This window comes from Dendrobates tinctorius, unplaced genomic scaffold (assembly GCF_039654945.1).
Source record: "Dendrobates tinctorius isolate UK_male_01 unplaced genomic scaffold, ASM3965494v1 ptg000468l, whole genome shotgun sequence".
Lineage (NCBI taxonomy): Eukaryota > Metazoa > Chordata > Amphibia > Anura > Dendrobatidae > Dendrobates > Dendrobates tinctorius.
Window position 1 is genome coordinate 1595933 of NW_027362130.1, and position 19700 is coordinate 1615632.

The window sequence follows — 19700 nt, forward strand, 5'->3', positions numbered from 1 at the left end:
GCTGAGGTAAGAAGAGGTTGCTCACTCTGCTGTCCACCCTGTTTATCTGATCTAATTTATTGAGAGACTATGGCTGCAGCGGTAAGAAGAAGCTACTCACACTGCTGTCCAGCCAGTCTATCTGATCTAAAACTGGAAATACCAGGACTCCTGATGTAAGAAGAGACTGATCACAATGCTGTCTATCTGATCTAATACTAGAGATTCCAGGGCTGCTGAGGAAAGAAGAGCCTGCTTATACTGCTGTCCACCTGACCTAATACATTGACAGACCAGGGGTGGTGCGGTAAGAAGTGGCTGCTCAAACTGCTGTCCACCCAGTCTACCTGATCTAATACATTGAGACCAGCGGTAATGGGGTAAGAGACTGCTCACAATGCTGTCCAATCCGGTCTGATCCAATACTGGCTCACACTGCTGTCCACCCAGTCTATTTGACCTAATACATTGAGAGACCAAGGGTGCTGAGGTAAGAAGAGGCTGCTCTCACTATGGGGAACGTGGGGTTTGTCCTCATTATCAGACAGAAGATGATTATTACATGGATTCTAGAAAATTATTTTATTGAAAATGTATTGCAGTAAAAAAAGTTACAAAAAGAAAAAAATAGAAAAGTGTAGCCATTACCCTGGAAAAGCAAGCATTGGAGTACATGTATCTTCAGTAACATGACTACTTTATGATTGTTACCACATAGTGGAAATACTAGGGGCTACAATCATGCTGGTTGCACTGTGGCCGCAGCGATGAGGGAGAAGGCGCTTCTGAATGTGCGGTCGCTTCACGCCATCTTCAGAGATCCCCATTTTCAGCCATTTCCAGAAGCAGTCAGTGGTCAGAGAAGCAGCGAACTGGGGGTAGATGTGTAGCCCAAGTCTAGATTAGGCCCATGGTCTCTTTGCATCGCCAGTGTATGAACGCTACTGATGGTGGCAACCACCTCAGGTTCACCTAGAAATCCTGGGTGACGAGATGGACGATTCCTACACGGCTGCGGTCAGGTATGTTACAGTCTAAGGTCAGAGGTGACGATGCGGGCGTGGAGGTCCGAGGTGAGAAGGCAGTAGGTGCGGGCAGCCTCATCCAGGAGGTACAGCGGGTCCTTAATGTGTGACAGGGAGAAGCCTTCCTTGACCAATCGCTGCTTTTGCTGCTTGAAAGTCCCAGTGGTCTCCATCTCATACTGCAGATTACAGACAAGGGGTCATTACAGCAAATTGGCAACACTAACATTGGTCACTGGGTATACACCTGCAAACGCCAATACGATATGGACCGGCAGTAACAGCCCCAGAAGTGGGCAGACGGAGGCAACACGGCCGTAAGTAAGTGAGCGGAGCAGACACAACATGGGCCTATCAGATGCAGGCAGACAGTGCAGAGCAGAGGTAACACAAATGGAGCCAACAAGGCCTTAAGCGAGGGGAGCAGACACAATATGGGTATCTCGGAGGCATGTAGAAAGTGAGAAGTGGAGGCAACAAGGCCATAATTAAGCGAGCAGAGCCGACTCAACATGGCCGTATCGGAGGCAAGCTGATAGTGTGGAGCGGAGGTAACAACTGGAGCCCGCAAGGCAGTAAGTAAGCGAGCGGACACAACATGGGCGTATGGGAGGCATGCAGACAGTGCAGAGAGGAGGTAACACAAGTGAAGCAAACAAGGCTGTAAGTGAGTAGACAACATGGGTGTATGGAAGGCATGCATACAGCGCGGAGCAGAGGTAACATAACTGGAGCCAAAAAGGCTGTGAGTGGAGCAGACACAACAAGGACGTATTGGAGGCAAGCAGACAGTGCAGTGGGATAGAGTCTATAAGAAAGCGGGCACTGCAGACACAATATGGGTGTACCGGAGGCAAGTAGACTGCACAGCAGTAAGTTTGGATGGTTTGCGCCCCGCGGAGGTGGCGTCAAAGTATGCAGATGGAAGGTTAGCGCTCCGCGGAGGTGGCTTCGTACAGTATACAGACAGTCAGCATCCAGCGGAGGAGGCGTCATACAGTACAGTATGCAGACGGATGGTTAACGCTCTACGGAGGCGGCGTCATACAGTACAGTATGTAGACAAATGGTTAGCGCCTCGAGGAGGTGGCGTCGTACAGTAAGCAGATGTTGAGCACCATGCGGAAGTGGCGTCGTACAGAACAGTATGCAGACAGATGGCTAGCGCCTCGCGGAGATACCGTAGTACAGTATGCCGACGGATGGGAAAGCATCCTGCAGAGTTGGCGTTGCACAGTCTGCAGAAAGATGGCTAGCACCCCGCTGAGGTGGCATCATGCAGTACAGTATGCAGACGGATGGTTAGCTCGCCACGGAGGTGGAGTCATACAGTATGCAGATGGATGGTTAGTGCCCCGCGGAGGTGGCTTCATACAGTATGCAGACGGATGGTTAGTGCCCCACGGTGTCAAACAGTACAGTATACAGACGGATGGTTTGTGCCCCACGGAAATGGCGTCAAAGTACAGTATGCAGATGGATGGTAATCGCCCCGAGGAGGTGGCGTCGTACAGTATGCAGACGGAAGGTTAGAGCCCCACGGAGGTGGCATCATACAGTATGCAGACGGATGGTTAGCACCCTGCGGTGTCAAACAGTACAGTATGCAGACGGATGGTTTGCGCACCACGGAGGTACCGTCAAACAATACAGTATGCAGACGGATGGTTTGCGCACCACGGAGGTACCGTCAAACAATACAGTATGCAGACGGATGGTTTGCGCACCACGGAGGTACCGTCAAACAATACAGTATGCAGACGGATGGTTTGCGCACTGCGGAGGTACCGTCAAACAGTACATTATACAGACGGATGGTTTGCGCACCACGGAGGTACCGTCAAACAATACAGTATGCAGACGGATGGTTTGCGCACTGCGGAGGTACCGTCAAACAGTACATTATACAGACGGATGGTTTGCGCACCACGGAGGTACCGTCAAACAATACAGTATGCAGACGGATGGTTTGCGCACTGCGGAGGTACCGTCAAACAGTACATTATACAGACGGATGGTTTGCGCACCACGGAGGTGGCGTCATAAAGTACAGTATGCAGATGGATGGTAAGCGCCCCGAGGAGGTGGCGTCGTACAGTATGCAGACGGAAGGTTAGCGCCCCACGGAGGTGGCATCATACAGTACAGTATGCAGACGGATGGTTAGCACCCCGCAGAGGTGGCGTCATACGGTATGCAGACGGATGGTTAGCGCACCGTGGATGTGGAGTCATACAGTATGCAGAGGGAGGATAACGACCCGAGGAGGTGGTATCATACAGTGCAGCACGCAGACGGATGGTTACCACTCCCGCGGAGGTGGCGTCACACAGTACAGTATGCAGACTGATGATTGCGCCTCGTGGAGGTGGCATCATGCAGTATAGTATGCAGGCAGTTAGCGCCCCGATGAGTTGGTGTCATACAGTATAGTATGCAGATGGACAGAGCGTCCCGCGGAGGTGGAGTCATACAGTACTTACCATGACTCTCAGGAATCGAGGGCGGGCATAGGGCGGCAAGAAATCCACCACGTGAGAGAAAACCTTATCTGGGTCCATCTGGTGCCCAGGGCGCAGGGTGACAGCCGCCATCCCTGTGCGGCCTTCTTGCCCTAGAGGAGGAGAGCAGCATTATACACTATGCCATGCACTGAGCAGATGGTGATGGGGCAGGGGGCACATCACCTGGCACGGTAACCCCATAGACGTTGACCTCCTGGAAGCACTGCAGGCCGCTCATGATCTCAGACACTTCGGTGGTGGCGACATTTTCCCCCTTCCACCTGAAGATAGAAAGTTAAGTGCCCGGTGATGGGGGTGGGACGGGGGATAGGGACTGGCACCTTACCGGAATGTATCGCCCATCCTGTCCCGGAAGTAGATGAGGCCGAGGTCGTCCTGCATCATCAGGTCGCCCGTATTAAAGTAACAGTCGCCTGCTTGGAAGACGTCTCTCAGCAACTTCTTCTCTGAGAGCTCTTGGCTGCCCACGTACCCCAAGAAGGGAGACGTGGGGGTCACCGGGGAGATGAGGAGCCCGGTTTCTCCTGCACGCAGATAAAGGGGCCTGTAAGAACCTCACTGACAGCAAGCAGAGGCAGAGAAATGACAGAACACAAACCTGCAGCTGTCAGCTGACACCGCCCTGCGCCGTCCCTCACCGGCTGTTCCTCCTGCGTGTCATAGCGGACTAGCTCGAAGGGGCAGAAGCTCTGCAAGGAAGAAAGGGGGTGCCAATGATGCCTGCAGGATATGTCTATGTATCAGTCAGAAGATGGAGGAGTGATGCTCTGCAGAGTAGTCAGTGGTTTAATAATCTGTAGGACCCATCACTATGTATCTGTCAGCAGGTGAAGGACCCATTGCTGCAGAGAGGTCAGTGGCGTAATAATCCGCAGGATATATCACTATCTGTCAGGAGGTGGAGGAACGATGTTCTGCAGAGAGGTCAATGGTGTAATAATCTGCAGGATATATCACTATGTATCTGTCAGGAGGTGGAGGAGCGATGTTCTGCAGAGAGGTCAGTGGTGTAATAATCTGCAGGATATATCACTATGTATCTGTCAGGAGGTGGTGGAGTGATGCTCTGCAGAGAGGTCAGTGGTGTAATAATCTGCAGGATATATCACTATGTATCTGTCAGGAGGTAGAGGAGTGATGCTCTGCAGAGAGGTCAGTGGTGTAATAATCTGCAGGATATATCACTATGTATCTGTAAGGAGGTGAAGGAGTGATGTTCTTCAGAGGTCAGTGGTGTAATAATCTGCAGGATATATCACTGTATCTGTCAGGAGGTGGAGGCGTGATGCTCTGCAGAGAGGTCAGTGGTGTAATAATCTGCAGGATATATCACTATGTATCTGTCAGGAGGTGGAGGAGTGATGCTCTGTAGAGGTCAGTGATGTAATAATCTGCAGGATATATCACTATGTATCTGTCAAGAGGTGGAGGAGCGATGCTCTGTAGAGAGGTCAGTGGTGTAATAATCTGCAGGATATATTACTATGTATCTGTCAGGAGGTGGAGGAGCGATGTTCTGCAGAGAGGTCAATGGTGTAATAATCTGCAGGATATATCACTATGTATCTGTCAGGAGGTGGAGGAGCGATGTTCTGCAGGGAGGTCAGTGGTGTAATAATCTGCAGGATATATCACTATGTATCTGTCAGGGGATGGAGGAGCGATGTTCTGCGGAGAGGTCAGTGATGTAATAATCTGCAGGATATATCACTATGTATCTGTCAGGAGGTGGAGGAGCGATGTTCTGCAGAGAGGTCAGTGGTGTAATAATCTGCAGGATATATCACTATGTACCTGTCAGGAGGTGGAGGAGCGATGCTCTGCAGAGGTCAGTGGTGTAATAATCTGCAGGGTATATCACTATGACCTGTGAAGAGGTAGAGGAGCAATGCTTAGCAGAGGTCAGTGGTGTAATAATCTGCAGGATATATCACTATGTATCTGTCAAGAGGTGGAGGAGCGATGCTCTGCAGGGAGGTCAGTGGTGTAATCTGCAGGATATATCACTATGTATCTGTCAGGAGGTGGAGGAGTGATGCGATGCAGAGAGGTCAGTGATGTAATAATCTGCAGGATATATCACTATGTATCTGTCAGGAGATGGAGGAGCGATGCTCTGCAGAGGTCAGTGGTGTAATAATCTGCAGGATATATCACTATGTATCTCAGGAGGTGGAGGAGCGATGTTCTGCAGAGGTCAGTGGTGTAATAATCTGCAGGATATATCACTATGTATCTGTCAGGAGATGGAGGAGCGATGCTCTGCAGAGGTCAGTGGTGTAATAATCTGCAGGATATATCACTATGTATCTCAGGAGGTGGAGGAGCGATGTTCTGCAGAGGTCAGTGGTGTAATAATCTGCAGGATATATCACTATGTATCTGTCAGGAGGTGGAGGAGTGATGCTCTGCAGAGGTCAGTGGTGTAATAATCTGCAGGATATATCACTATGTATCTCAGGAGGTGGAGGAGCGATGTTCTGCAGAGAGGTCAGTGGTGTAATAATCTGCAAGATATATCACTATGTATCTGTCAGGAGGTGGAGGAGCGATGTTCTGCAGAGAGGTCAGTGGTGTAATAATCTGCAGGATATATCACTATGTATGTGTCAGGAGGTGGAGGAGCAATGCTTTGCAGAGAGGTCAGTGATGTAATAATCTGCAGGATATATCACTATGTATCTGTCAGGAGGTAGAGGAGGGATGCTCTGCAGAGAGGTCAGTGGTGTAATAATCTGCAGGATATATCACTATGTATCTGTCAGGAGGTGGAGGAGCAATGCTTTGCAGAGAGGTCAGTGATGTAATAATCTGCAGGATATATCACTATGTATCTGTCAGGAGGTGGAGGAGCGATGTTCTGCAGAGAGGTCGGTGGTCTAATAATCTGCAAGATATATCACTATGTATCTGTCAGGAGGTGGAGGAGCGATGTTCTGCAGAGAGGTCAGTGGTGTAATAATCTGCAGGATATATCACTATGTATCTGTCAGGAGGTGGAGGAGCGATGTTCTGCAGAGAGGTCAGTGATGTAATAATCTGCAGGATATATCACTATGTATCTGTCAGGAGGTGGAGGAGCGATGTTCTGCAGAGAGGTCAGTGGTGTAATAATCTGCAGGATATATCACTATGTATCTGTCAGGAGGTGGAGGAGCAATGTTTTGCAGAGAGGTCAGTGATGTAGTAATCTGCAGGATATATCACTATGTATCTGTCAGGAGGTAGAGGAGTGATGCTCTGCAGAGGTCAGTGATGTAATAATCTGCAGGATATATCACTATGTATCTGTCAGGAGGTAGAGGAGTGATGCTCTGCAGAGAGGTCAGTGGTGTAATAATCTGCAGGATATATCACTATGTATCTGTCAGGAGGTGGAGGAGCGATGTTCTGCAGAGAGGTCAGTGGTGTAATAATCTGCAGGATATATCACTATGTATCTGTCAGGAGGTAGAGGAGTGATGCTCTGCAGAGAGGTCAGTGATGTAATAATCTGCAGGATATATCACTATGTATCTGTCAGGAGGTGGAGGAGTGATGCTCTGCAGAGAGGTCAGTGATGTAATAATCTGCAGGATATATCACTATGTATCTGTCAGGAGGTAGAGGAGTGATGCTCTGCAGAGAGGTCAGTGATGTAATAATCTGCAGGATATATCACTATGTATGTCAGGAGGTAGAGGAGTGATGCTCTGCAGAGAGGTCAGTGGTGTAATAATCTGCAGGATATATCACTATGTGTCTGTCAGGAGGTGAAGCAGAGCATTACTCCCTTCCAGAAGTGCGGGACATGGCTCGGAGCTGCTGGGGGTGGTGGTACTTGCCTTGAAGAGGGAGGAGCCGCGCCCCACGGCTCCGGGGGTCCCAGTGTAATTGAAGAAGCTGATGTTGAACTCCGTCAGGCCGTACGTCTCGTAGATTCTGACATTCCCGAATCGGCGACTGAATTCCCTCCAGACGTCAGGACGCAGCCCGCTGCCGGCCGCCAGCCACACCGTGTGCCTCGCCTCATCCTCAGTCTCCGCCAGAAAGAGACCAAACGGGAGGTGAGTAAAGTGGACAGACCCCTGGCCCACCGAGGTCCCCCCAAAACAGCCCCCCTCCCTGCCGGTGCCCCGAGGAAGACGACAAACCACCCCCCCCACGACAGGCCACTGTGGACAAACCGCCGCCCGGCACCCAGAGGATAGTCCTCCCAGTGGCACCCCGAGGACAGGCCCGCCGCGGACAAACGCCCCGCCCCCCGCCTTGGACAGACACCCCCCCTCCACCGGACACCCCACACCGCTGTACCTGCGGCTGGTTGGTCAGGTAGCGGCACAGCTCCCCAATGTACTGGAAGACAGTCACTCGATACCTGCGGCAATCGCTCCAGAACTGTGAGGCAGAGAATCGCTCCTTCAGCACTAACGAGGCACCTGTGAGGACAGAGGTGAGAGGCTGCCCCGCTGCATTCTGGGAGTTGTAGTATGACAGCACTCACCGATGCCAATGCAGCCGCCGACCCCCAGTAAGGCTCCGGCCTTGTGGTAGAGCGGCAGGGACATGTAGATGACGTCGGTGGCGGTAGCCCCGCACAGCTGGTAGAAAACGCAGCACATCAGTGTCTTCAGGTGGTTGATGCGCGCGGCCTTGGGTAATCCTGCACAGGACAGCGGACAGGTCACGGATCTGCGCACAACGTCCACGTATGTGAACCACTATCATCCTTACCTGTGGTTCCAGACGTGAAGATGCAGATGGCGGTGTCCATGGGATCAGTGGGGGGCCCGATGTGTTCAGGCAGGGGGATGTCTGAGGATTCCTCCATCAGATCCTGCAGGTTAATGACCCCGTGGGGGAAGCATCCGGCGCCCATCACCCAAACCGCGACGTCCATATCGCGCAGCTCCGGCAGAATCTCCAGGACAGCGGCAATGAGCTCTGAGGAAGATGGCGGCAAGGAGTCACCGGATGCCACAAGTTAGCGACGGACCCACACAGCTCTGACAGGAGGAGCAATAAGAATCGCTGGCATGTCCCCCCGGGCCCCCCACGTCACACGGTACCTGGGCTGGTGATCTCCCCCCGGGCCCCGTATATCACACAGTACCTGGGCTGGTGATCTCCCCCCCCCCCCCCGCACGTCTCACAGTACCTGGGCTGGCGATCTCCCCCCCGGGCCCCGTATATCACACAGTACCTGGGCTGGTGATCTCCCCCACCCCCCGCACGTCTCACAGTACCTGGGCAGGTGATGAGGCCCCGTCCCCACATGTCACACAGTACCTGGGCTGGTGAGCTCCCCCCGGGCCCTGCACATCACACAGTACCTGGGATGGTGATCTCCCCCCCGGGCCCCGCACATCACACAGTACCTGGGCTGGTGATCTCCCCCCGGGCCCTGCACATCACACAGTACCTGGGATGGTGATCTCCCCCCCGGGCCCCGCACATCACACAGTACCTGGGCTGGTGATGATGCCCCGGGCCCCGCACGTCACACAGTACCTGGGCTGGTGATCTCCCCCCGGGCCCCGCATCTCACACAGTACCTGGGCTGGTGATGATGCCCCGGGCCCCGCACATCACAGTACCTGGGCTGGTGATGATGCCCCGGGCCCCGCACGTCACACAGTACCTGGGCTGGTGATCTCCCCCCGGGCCCCGCACATCACACAGTACCTGGGCTGGTGATGATGCCCCGGGCCCCGCACATCACAGTACCTGGGCTGGTGATTAGTGTTGAGCATTCCGATACCGCAAGTATCGGGTATCGGCCGATACTTGCTGTATCGGAATTCCGATACCGACTTCCGATATTTTTTCAATATCGGCATCGGAATCGGAAGTTCAGTTGATTGACAGCCTGACGTCATCATGATGCGCGGTGTGTGCGCATCATGATGCGCCGTCATTTCGGGCCTTCCGGGGGTCTCTGCCGGCCTGCCGGGGGGCTGTGTGGACTGCCCGGGGTCTGTACCGGCCTGCCGGGGGGCTGTGCCGGCCTGCCGGTGGTCTGTGCACCCTGTGGGGGTCTGTACCGGCCTGCCGGGGGGCTGTGCCGGCCTGCCGGTGGTCTGTGCACCCTGTGGGGGTCTGTACCGGCCTGCCGGGGGGCTGTGCCGGCCTGCCGGGGGGCTGTGCTGATGTCCGGGGGTCTGTGCAAGCATCGTCCGATGGGACTACAAGTCCCATCGGGCGATGCCTGCTACCATGACAGTGATTGACACATTAGCCAATGATGGGACAGTAGTAGTCCCATCATCCGGCTAATGTGTTAAATGTTAAAAAAAAAATATATATATATATACTACATACATACTACATGCTACATACATACTACATGCTACATACATACTACATATATACTACATACATACTACATACATGCTACATACATGCTGCATGCTACATACATACTACATACATACTACATGCATGCTACATGCATGCTACATACATACTACATGCATGCTACATACATACTACATGCATGCTACATACATACTACATGCATGCTACATACATACTACATGCTACATACATACCACATACATACTACATACTACATACATACTACATGCTACATACATACTACATATATACTACATGCATGCTACATACATACTACATGCTACATACATACCACATACATACCACATACATGCTACATACATACTACATACATACTACATGCATGCTACATACATACTACATGCTACATACATACCACATACATACTACATACATACTACATGCTACATACATACTACATATATACTACATGCATGCTACATACATACTACATGCTACATACATACCACATACATACTACATACATGCTACATACATACTACATATATACTACATGCATGCTACATACATGCTACATACATACTGCATGCTACATGCATGCTACATACATACTACATACATACTACATGCTACATACATACCACATATATACTACATACATACAATACATTCATACAATACATACATAGACATACAGTACATATAACATAGAGTAACATACTTACCAATACTTGTCACATTGTTCCCCGAAGCCATTGTCTTTTCCGGAATAAATATTAACATAACAAACCACAAAAATACTCACCCACGATCCGAAGCAGTCCACGAGTGTGTCCCACGACGATCTTGGGTAGAGAACGGCAGCATCAGATGATGCTGCCGTTCTCTACGGGCTGCAGGAATCCAATGACGGAAGGTAGGTATCCTTCCGCACTGTATTCCTCCGCCACTTAAAAAAAAAGTCCCTAGTCTCACTTTATGCCATTGCTGTGTGGGAATTTCCCACACAGCAATGGCATAAAGTGAGACTAGGGACTTTTTTTTTTTTTTTTAAGTGGCGGAGGAATACAGTGCGGAAGGATACCTACCTTCCGTCATTGGATTCCTGCAGCCCGTAGAGAACGGCAGCATCAGCTGATGCTGCAGTTCTCTACCCAAGATCGTCGTGGGACACACTCGTGGACTGCTTCGGATCGTGGGTGAGTATTTTTGTGGTTTGTTATGTTAATATTTATTCCGGAAAAGACAATGGCTTCGGGGAACAATGTGACAAGTATTGGTAAGTATGTTACTCTATGTTATATGTACTGTATGTCTATGTATGTATTGTATGAATGTATTGTATGTATGTAGTATATATGTGGTATGTATGTAGCATGTAGTATGTATGTAGTATGTATGTAGCATGCATGTAGCATGCAGTATGTATGTAGCATGCATGTAGTATATATGTAGTATGTATGTAGCATGCATGTAGTATATATGTATGAATGTATGTAGCATGTAGTATGTATGTAGTATGTATGTATGTAGCATGTAGTATGTATGTATGTATGTAGCATGTAGTATGTATGTAGTATGTATGTAGCATGCATGTAGTATGTATGTAGTATGTATGTAGTATATATGTAGTATGTATGTAGCATGTAGTATGTATGTAGCATGCATGTAGTATATATGTAGCATGTATGTAGCATGTATGTAGTATGTATGTGGTATGTATGTAGCATGTAGTATGTATGTAGCATGCATGTAGTATATATGTAGTATGTATGTAGCATGTATGTAGTATGTATGTAGTATATATGTAGTATGTATGTAGCATGTAGTATGTATGTAGCATGCATGTAGTATATATGTAGTATATATGTAGCATGTATGTAGTATGTATGTGGTATGTATGTAGCATGTAGTATGTATGTAGCATGCATGTAGTATATACGTAGTATGTATGTAGCATGTAGTATGTATGTAGTATGTATGTAGCATGCATGTAGCATGCAGTATGTATGTAGCATGCATGTAGTATATATGTAGTATGTAAGTAGCATGTAGTATGTATGTAGTATGTATGTAGTATATATGTAGTATGTATGTAGCATGTAGTATGTATGTAGCATGCATGTAGCATGCATGTAGTATATATGTAGCATGTATGTAGTATGTATGTGGTATGTATGTAGCATGTAGTATGTATGTAGCATGCATGTAGTATATACGTAGTATGTATGTAGCATGTAGTATGTATGTAGCATGCATGTAGTATATATGTAGTATGTATGTAGCATGTAGTATGTATGTAGCATGCATGTAGTATATATGTAGTATGTATGTAGCATGTAGTATGTATGTAGCATGCATGTAGTATATATGTAGTATGTATGTAGCATGTAGTATGTATGTAGCATGCATGTAGTATATATGTAGTATGTAGCATGTATGTAGCATGCATGTAGTATATATGTAGTATGTAGCATGTAGTATGTATGTAACATGCATGTAGCATGTACTATGTATGTAGCATGCATGTAGTATATGTGTTATGTATGTAGCATGCATGTAGCATGCATGTAGCATGCATGTAGTATGTATGTATGTAGTATGTATGTAGTATGTATGTGGTATGTATGTAGCATGTAGTATGTATGTAGCATGTAGTATGTATGTAGCATGCAGTATGTATGTAGCATGCATGTAGTATGTATGTAGTATATATGTAGTATGTATGTTGCATGTAGTATTTATGTAGTATGAATGTAGCATGTATGTAGCATGCATGTTGTATGTATGTAGCATGTAATTTTTTTTTTTACATTCAACACATTAGCCGGATGATAGGACTTGTAGTCCCATCGGACGATGCCTGCACAGACCCCCGAAGCCTGCACAGACCACCGGCAGGCCGGCACAGCCCCCCGGAGCCTGCACAGACCACCGGCAGGCCGGCACAGCCCCCCGGCAGGCCGGCACAGACCACCGGCGCCTGCACAGACCCCCTGGCAGGCCGGCACAGCCCCCCGAAAGGCCCGTACAGACCCCAGAGAGGCTGTACAAGGGCAGGAAAGGGTTTTTCTTATTCCGATACCGGAAGTCCCATAGACTTGAATGGGACTTCCGGTATCGGAATCGGCGATACCGATACTTTTTTTTAAAGATCGGCCGATACCATCCGATACGATACTTTGAAGTATCGGACGGTATCGCTCAACTCTACTGGTGATGATGCCCCGGGCCCCGCACGTCACACAGTACCTGGGCTGGTGATCTCCCCCCCGGGCCCCGCACATCACACAGTACCTGGGCTGGTGATCTCCCCCCGGGCCCCGCACATCACACAGTACCTGGGCTGGTGATCTCCCCCCGGGCCCCGCACGTCACACAGAACCTGGGCTGGTGATCTCCCCCCGGGCCCCGCACATCACACAGTACCTGGGCTGGTGATCTCCCCCCGGGCCCCGCACATCACACAGTACCTGGGCTGGTGATCTACCCCCGGGCCCCGCACGTCACACAGTACCTGGGCTGGTGATCTACCCCCGGGCCCCGCACGTCACACAGTACCTGGACTGGTGATCTCCCCCCGGGCCCCGCACGTCACACAGTACCTGGGCTGGTGATCTCCCCCCCGGGCCCCGCACATCACACAGTACCTGGGCTGGTGATCTCCCCCCCGGGCCCCGCACATCACACAGTACCTGGGCTGGTGATCTCCCCCAGGGCCCCGTATATCACACAGTACCTGGGCTGGTGATCTCCCCCCCCCCCCGCACGTCTCACAGTACCTGGGCAGGTGATGAGGCCCCGTCCCCACATGTCACACAGTACCAGGGCTGGTGATCTCCCCCCGGGCCCCGCACGTCACACAGAACCTGGGCTGGTGATCTCCCCCCGGGCCCCGCACATCACACAGTACCTGGGCTGGTGATCTCCCCCCGGGCCCCGCACATCACACAGTACCTGGGCTGGTGATCTACCCCCAGGCCCCGCACGTCACACAGTACCTGGGCTGGTGATCTACCCCCGGGCCCCGCACGTCACACAGTACCTGGACTGGTGATCTCCCCCCCCCCCCCCCGCACGTCTCACAGTACCTGGGCAGGTGATGAGGCCCCGTCCCCACATGTCACACAGTACCTGGGCTGGTAAGCTCCCCCGAGCCCCGCACGTCACACAGTACCTGGGCTGGTGATCTCCCCCCGGGCCCCGTATGTCACACAGTACCTGGGCTGGTGATCCCCCCCCCCCCCCGCACGTCTCACAGTACCTGGGCAGGTGATGAGGCCCCGTCCCCACATGTCACACAGTACCTGGGCTGGTGAGCTCCCCCGAGCCCCGCACGTCACACAGTACCTGGGCTGGTGAGCTCCCCCGAGCCCCGCACGTCACACAGTACCTGGGCTGGTGATCTCCCCCCGGGCCCCCCACGTCACACAGTACCTGGGTTGATGATGATGCTTCAGGCCCCGCACTTCACACAGTACCTGGGAAGGTGATCTGCCCCCGGACCCCACACGTCACACAGTACCTGGGCTGATGATGATGCCCCAGGCCACGCACGTCACACAGTACCTGGGCTGGTGATCTCCCCCCGGGCCACCCACGTGACACAGTAACTGGGCTGATGATGATGCTTCAGGCCCCACACAGTACCTGGGCAGGTGATCTCCCCCCGGGCCCCGCACGTCACACATGCACGTCACACAGTACCTGGGCTGGTGATCTCCCCCCGGGCCCCGCACGTCACACAGTACCTGGGCTGGTGATCTCCCCCCGGGCCCCGCACGTCACACAGTACCTGGGCTGGTGATCTCCCCCCGGGCCCCGCACGTCACACAGTACCTGGGCTGGTGATCCCCCCCCCGGGCCCCGCACGTCACACATGCACGTCACACAGTACCTGGGCTGGTGATCTCCCCCCGGACCCCGCACGTCACACAGTACCTGGGCTGGTGATCTCCCCTCGGGCCCCGCACGTCACACAGTACCTGGGCTGGTGACCTCCCACTGGGCCCCGCACGTCACACAGTACCTGGGCTGGTGACCTCCCCCCGGGCCCCGCACGTCACACAGTACCTGGGCTGGTGACCTCCCCCCGGGCCCCGCACGTCACACAGTACCTGGGCTGGTGATGATACCCCGGCCCCCGCACATCACACAGTACCTGGGCTGGTGATGGGCCCCGCACGTCACACAGTACCTGGGCTGGTGATCTCCCCCTGGTCCCCGCACGTCACACAGTACCTGGGCTGGTGATCTCCCCCTGGTCCCCGCACATCACACAGTACCTGGGCTGGTGATGATGCCCCGGGCCCCGCACGTCACACAGTACCTGGGCTGGTGATGATGCCCCGGACCCTGCACGTCACACAGTACCTGGGCTGGTGATGATGCCCCGGGCCCCGCACGTCACACAGTACCTGGGCTGGTGATGGGCCCCGCACGTCACACAGTATCTGGGCTGGTGATCTCCCCCCAGGCCCCGCACGTCACACAGTACCTGGGCTGGTGATCTCCCCCCGGACATCACCTGGGCTGGTGATCTCCCCCCGGACCCCGCACATCACCTGGGCTGGTGATCTCCCCCCGGTCCCCGCACATATCACAGTACCTGGGCTGGTGATCTCCCCTCAGGCCCCGCACGTCACACAGTACCTGGGCTTGTGATCTCCCCCCGGACCCCGCACGTCACACAGTACCTGGGCTGGTGATGATGCCCCGGGCCCCGCACGTCACACAGTACCTGGGCTGGTGATGATGCCCCGGGCCCCGCACGTCACACAGTACCTGGGCTGGTGATGATGCCCCGGGCCCCGCACGTCACACAGTACCTGGGCTGGTGATGATGCCCCGGGCCCCGCACATCACACAGTACCTGGCCTGGTGATGATGCCCCGGGCCCCGCACATCACAGTACCTGGGCTGGTGATGATGCCCCGGGCGCCGCACATCACAGTACCTGGGCTGGTGATGATGCCCCGGGCCCCGCACATCACAGTACCTGGGCTGGTGATCTCCCCCCGGACCCCGCACATCACCTGGGCTGGTGATCTCCCCCCGGTCCCCGCACATATCACAGTACCTGGGCTGGTGATCTCCCCTCAGGCCCCGCACGTCACACAGTACCTGGGCTTGTGATCTCCCCCCGGACCCCGCACGTCACACAGTACCTGGGCTGGTGATGATGCCCCGGGCCCCGCACGTCACACAGTACCTGGGCTGGTGATGATGCCCCGGGCCCCGCACATCACACAGTACCTGGGCTGGTGATGATGCCCCGGGCCCCGCACATCACACAGTACCTGGGCTGGTGATGATGCCCCGGGCCCCGCACATCACAGTACCTGGGCTGGTGATGATGCCCCGGGCCCCGCACGTCACACAGTACCTGGGCTGGTGATCTCCCCCCGGGCCCCGCACGTCACACAGTACCTGGGCTGGTGATCTCCCCCCGGGCCCCGCACGTCACACAGTACCTGGGCTGGTGATCTCCCCCCGGGCCCCGCACATCACACAGTACCTGGGCTGGTGATGATGCCCCGGGCCCCGCACATCACACAGTACCTGGGCTGGTGATGATGCCCCGGGCCCCGCACATCACAGTACCTGGGCTGGTGATGATGCCCCGGGCCCCGCACATCACACAGTACCTGGGCTGGTGATCTCCCCCCGGGCCCCGCACATCACACAGTACCTGGGCTGGTGATGATGCCCCGGGCCCCGCACGTCACACAGTACCTGGGCTGGTGATGATGCCCCGGGCCCCGCACGCCCGAACGCAGTGTACGAGGCCTCCTTTGCGGACGTTGGTGTTGAGGAATGCCGGCACCAGCCGTAGTTTGTGGAGGGAGAACCATGCGGTCAAGAATCTCGGCTCGTTTCCGAATAGCAGAGCAATGGTGGCCCCGGGGGGCAGGCGGGCAGCTGCGGGGCTCAGCGCACGAGCGGCACGGTTACTGGAGGACTCCACATCCCGGTACGTTATGTTCTCATCCTGGTACCGGAGGAACACGGAGTCTGCCCGAGCCCGGAGCTGCAGCTGGAAGAGGCCGGGAAGGGAGATCACCCCCTGCTCGACCCACAACCGAACCGATCTCTTCACCCGCCATGCCTGCACACAGAAGCGGATGTCCTCCAGCAGCAGCCGCGCCCGCAGTGGGCCCTGGTACCACAGCCACAGACCGAGGACCGGGAGCACGACAGCAGCCAGCCACTGCCACATCGCAGCGAAATTGCGAAGAGCACCGCCTACCGGTGAGGAGCTACAGTGTATACCGCCCACCAGGGGAGGAGCTACAGTCTGTACCGCCCACCAGGAAGACCAGCATTACAACCAAAAGCAGAGAGAGGAACTGCAATGCCTATTGGTCATCGGGGAAGGATTTACTGCATAAAGGTCCAATGGGAGAGGTGCTACAGTGTATACAGCCCACTGGAGAGGATCTACTGCATACACAACCAATCAGAGAAGAGATGCAGAATATACAGCCAACTGGAGAGGAGCTACAGTGTATACCGCCTACTGGGGGGAGAGTCTACAGCATATACATCCAACCAGCGAGGAGCTACAGCATATAACGCTCCCCGGGGGAGGAGCTACTGCATATACTGTTAGGCGCCGGGATTCTACCGCAGCAGTGGATGGATCCCAAGCTGTGTCACCCTCTGTGGTCTCCCATTGTGCTTCGGCCGCAGTGGGTGCTGCTCTGCAGAGACTTCGGTCTCAGCGTCTTGCTCAGACTCGTATTGTGCGCTTTGTTGCTGCTGGCTCTCCAGCTTCAGCTATAGTAACTGGCAATAGGCAGCGGCGAACAGACGGTCCTGAGGCTAAAGGTACCGTTACACTTAAAGGGAATCTGTCACCCATATTTAGGGATATCATGTAAAGATATCACTAAATTGTGCGTCCCATAAGGATTCTATTTGGGCTTTTGGCTCCCCCCGACCCCGCACCTTTGAGGCATAAATACCTTTTTTAGCGTGTTGGTGATGCATGCAAGTCGCCGCGGTCCGGTCCGATGGGCGTGGCTTAGTGGGAAGATCTACTGCATATAGAGCCAACCGCAGAGGAGCCACAATGTATGTCACCCAGTGGGGGAAGATCTACAGCATATACAGCCAACCAGAGTGGAGCTGCAGTCTATATCACATACTGGGGTGGAGCTACAGCATTTATAGCCAACTGTGGAGGAGCTACAGTGTATACCACCTACCAGGAAAATCTACTGCCTACACAGCCAAAGCAGAGGAACTACAGTGTACTGTATATCGCTCATCAGGGACGGATCTACTGCATAAACATTCAACTGGAGACATGCTACAGTGTATACAGCCCACTGGGGAGAATCTACTGCATATACAGCCAATCGGAGAGGAGCTACAGCATATACAGGCCACCAGGGGAGGAACTACAGCAAATACAGTCAACCGGAGTGGAGCTACAGCACATACAGCCAACCAGAAAGGAGCTACAGTGTACACTGCCTATCGAGGGAAGAGCTACAGCATATACAGCCTACCGTGGAAGGAGATTCTGCATATACAACCAATGGTGAGGAGCTACAGTGTGTATTGCCCACCAAGGGAGGAGCAATAGCATATACATCTGTGACGAATCGCATCGGGGAAGGGGGTGTCGACATCGCTCTCCTCGAGGGAGGGGAGAGAAGGACCCAGCAGGGATCGGCTATCTGGCGCCACCACTTGCCCCAGGTCAGTCAGGGAATTGCAATGAGGGCAAATAGTCGCCGGAAAGGCTTCCCTTATAGGTACGAGTTAATGAGGTGCTCCCAGTGAGGGGGGATATATGTCACCAGTCCAGGCTGGGGATTTATATATAAACCTCCCGGCTGTCACTGCCAGAGTTCCTCACTAAACAGTATGGTTTGCTGCCTCGTTGGAAGTATGCACCGTCCGACAGCAGGCTTATATCAGGTCAGAAACCAACTCGGGTAGCGTATAATAACCAATGGAGTGTGCGGACGTGGGGATTCATGTATTGAGATAAAAGAGCAGCCCATGACTAATTTTATATTTAATCGCCGAAATATGCACTAGAAATATACAAGGATATATTTACAGAACCATATACAGGTTTATAGTCAAGAGTGTAGTACAAGGATAGGGTATAGATAGGTTGCAATTACTTTGTTATATAGCATGTGACCACAGGTAGGTGCTGATGGACCACAGGTCCAGATCTTAGTTACGTGGTTTTCCTGGCCGTGTCAGTTAACGTAGCCTCCTGCCAGTAGAAAACTAAGCTCAGAATGAGGAGCTGCCTCTTTTCTCCTAGGCTGTTTCCTTCCACACTCTATGCCCACCCCTGAGCTGGGCTGCCTTCCTCCTCCCATATCTGAAAGTATGATTTTCCAGGTAGAACCGTGGACGGCCCATAACTTTCTGCCCATAGCTCTGAAAGGAACGTCTGTGGTGTCACAGGATTCTGATGGATTTTATCTGCGCAGAGAGACCAAAAATGCCTACCATATGTAATTCCTGGTAGCTATGCTTCATAACTCCATAAAGCAGAGTGCTGTAGGTGGCTGCCGGGCACTGGCATGTGGGGGAAGGAATCACGGTTCTGAAAATGTGCTTGGCTAGGCTCAGAGATATTGCATTCTATTATTATAGGTTATTTTCCAGGTTCAATACCTCAGAGCTTTACTGTGACTTGTGGTGCGTAAGTTAGACAATGGAATGCAGTTTGGTTATGCCTGCAGGAGAATTCACACCCCTGTGCAAATTGCTGGGGACCAGAACTTCAAAGAGCTTGTTCTTGGAGTTAATTAAAGAAAAACAATGATCCTGTGGAATCCCGAAGGTGGGGGGCACATTTCAGAAGTGGAATAAGATGTTCTGAACCTATAATCCAAAA

General features: G+C 52.8%; 1 protein-coding gene across 1 annotated transcript; it reads right to left on the minus strand.

The window, feature by feature from the left end:
- Positions 1 to 546: 546 nt before the first annotated feature.
- Positions 547 to 17079, minus strand: SLC27A3 (solute carrier family 27 member 3). The gene is made up of 10 exons (XM_073564646.1): positions 16562 to 17079; positions 8243 to 8452; positions 8013 to 8171; positions 7823 to 7947; positions 7354 to 7548; positions 4128 to 4218; positions 3855 to 4053; positions 3692 to 3789; positions 3488 to 3618; positions 547 to 1183 (listed from the first exon to the last, which is right to left on the minus strand). The coding sequence occupies exons 1-10, from the start codon at positions 17043 to 17045 to the stop codon at positions 1007 to 1009; spliced, it is 1869 nt and encodes a 622-aa protein (XP_073420747.1). The 5' UTR covers positions 17046 to 17079; the 3' UTR covers positions 547 to 1006.
- Between the last annotated feature and the right edge of the window lie 2621 nt (positions 17080 to 19700).

Coding starts and splice junctions, on each gene's coding strand:
- SLC27A3 (XM_073564646.1), bottom strand. CDS start 17,045: ATGTGGCAGTGGCTGGCTGCTGTCGTGCTCCCGGTCCTCGGTCTGTGG. Junction 7,948..8,012: donor CGGCGGCTGCATTGGCATCG/GTGAGTGCTGTC, acceptor CTGTCCTCACAG/GTGCCTCGTTAGTGCTGAAG. Junction 3,790..3,854: donor AGGATGGGCGATACATTCCG/GTAAGGTGCCAG, acceptor TTCTATCTTCAG/GTGGAAGGGGGAAAATGTCG.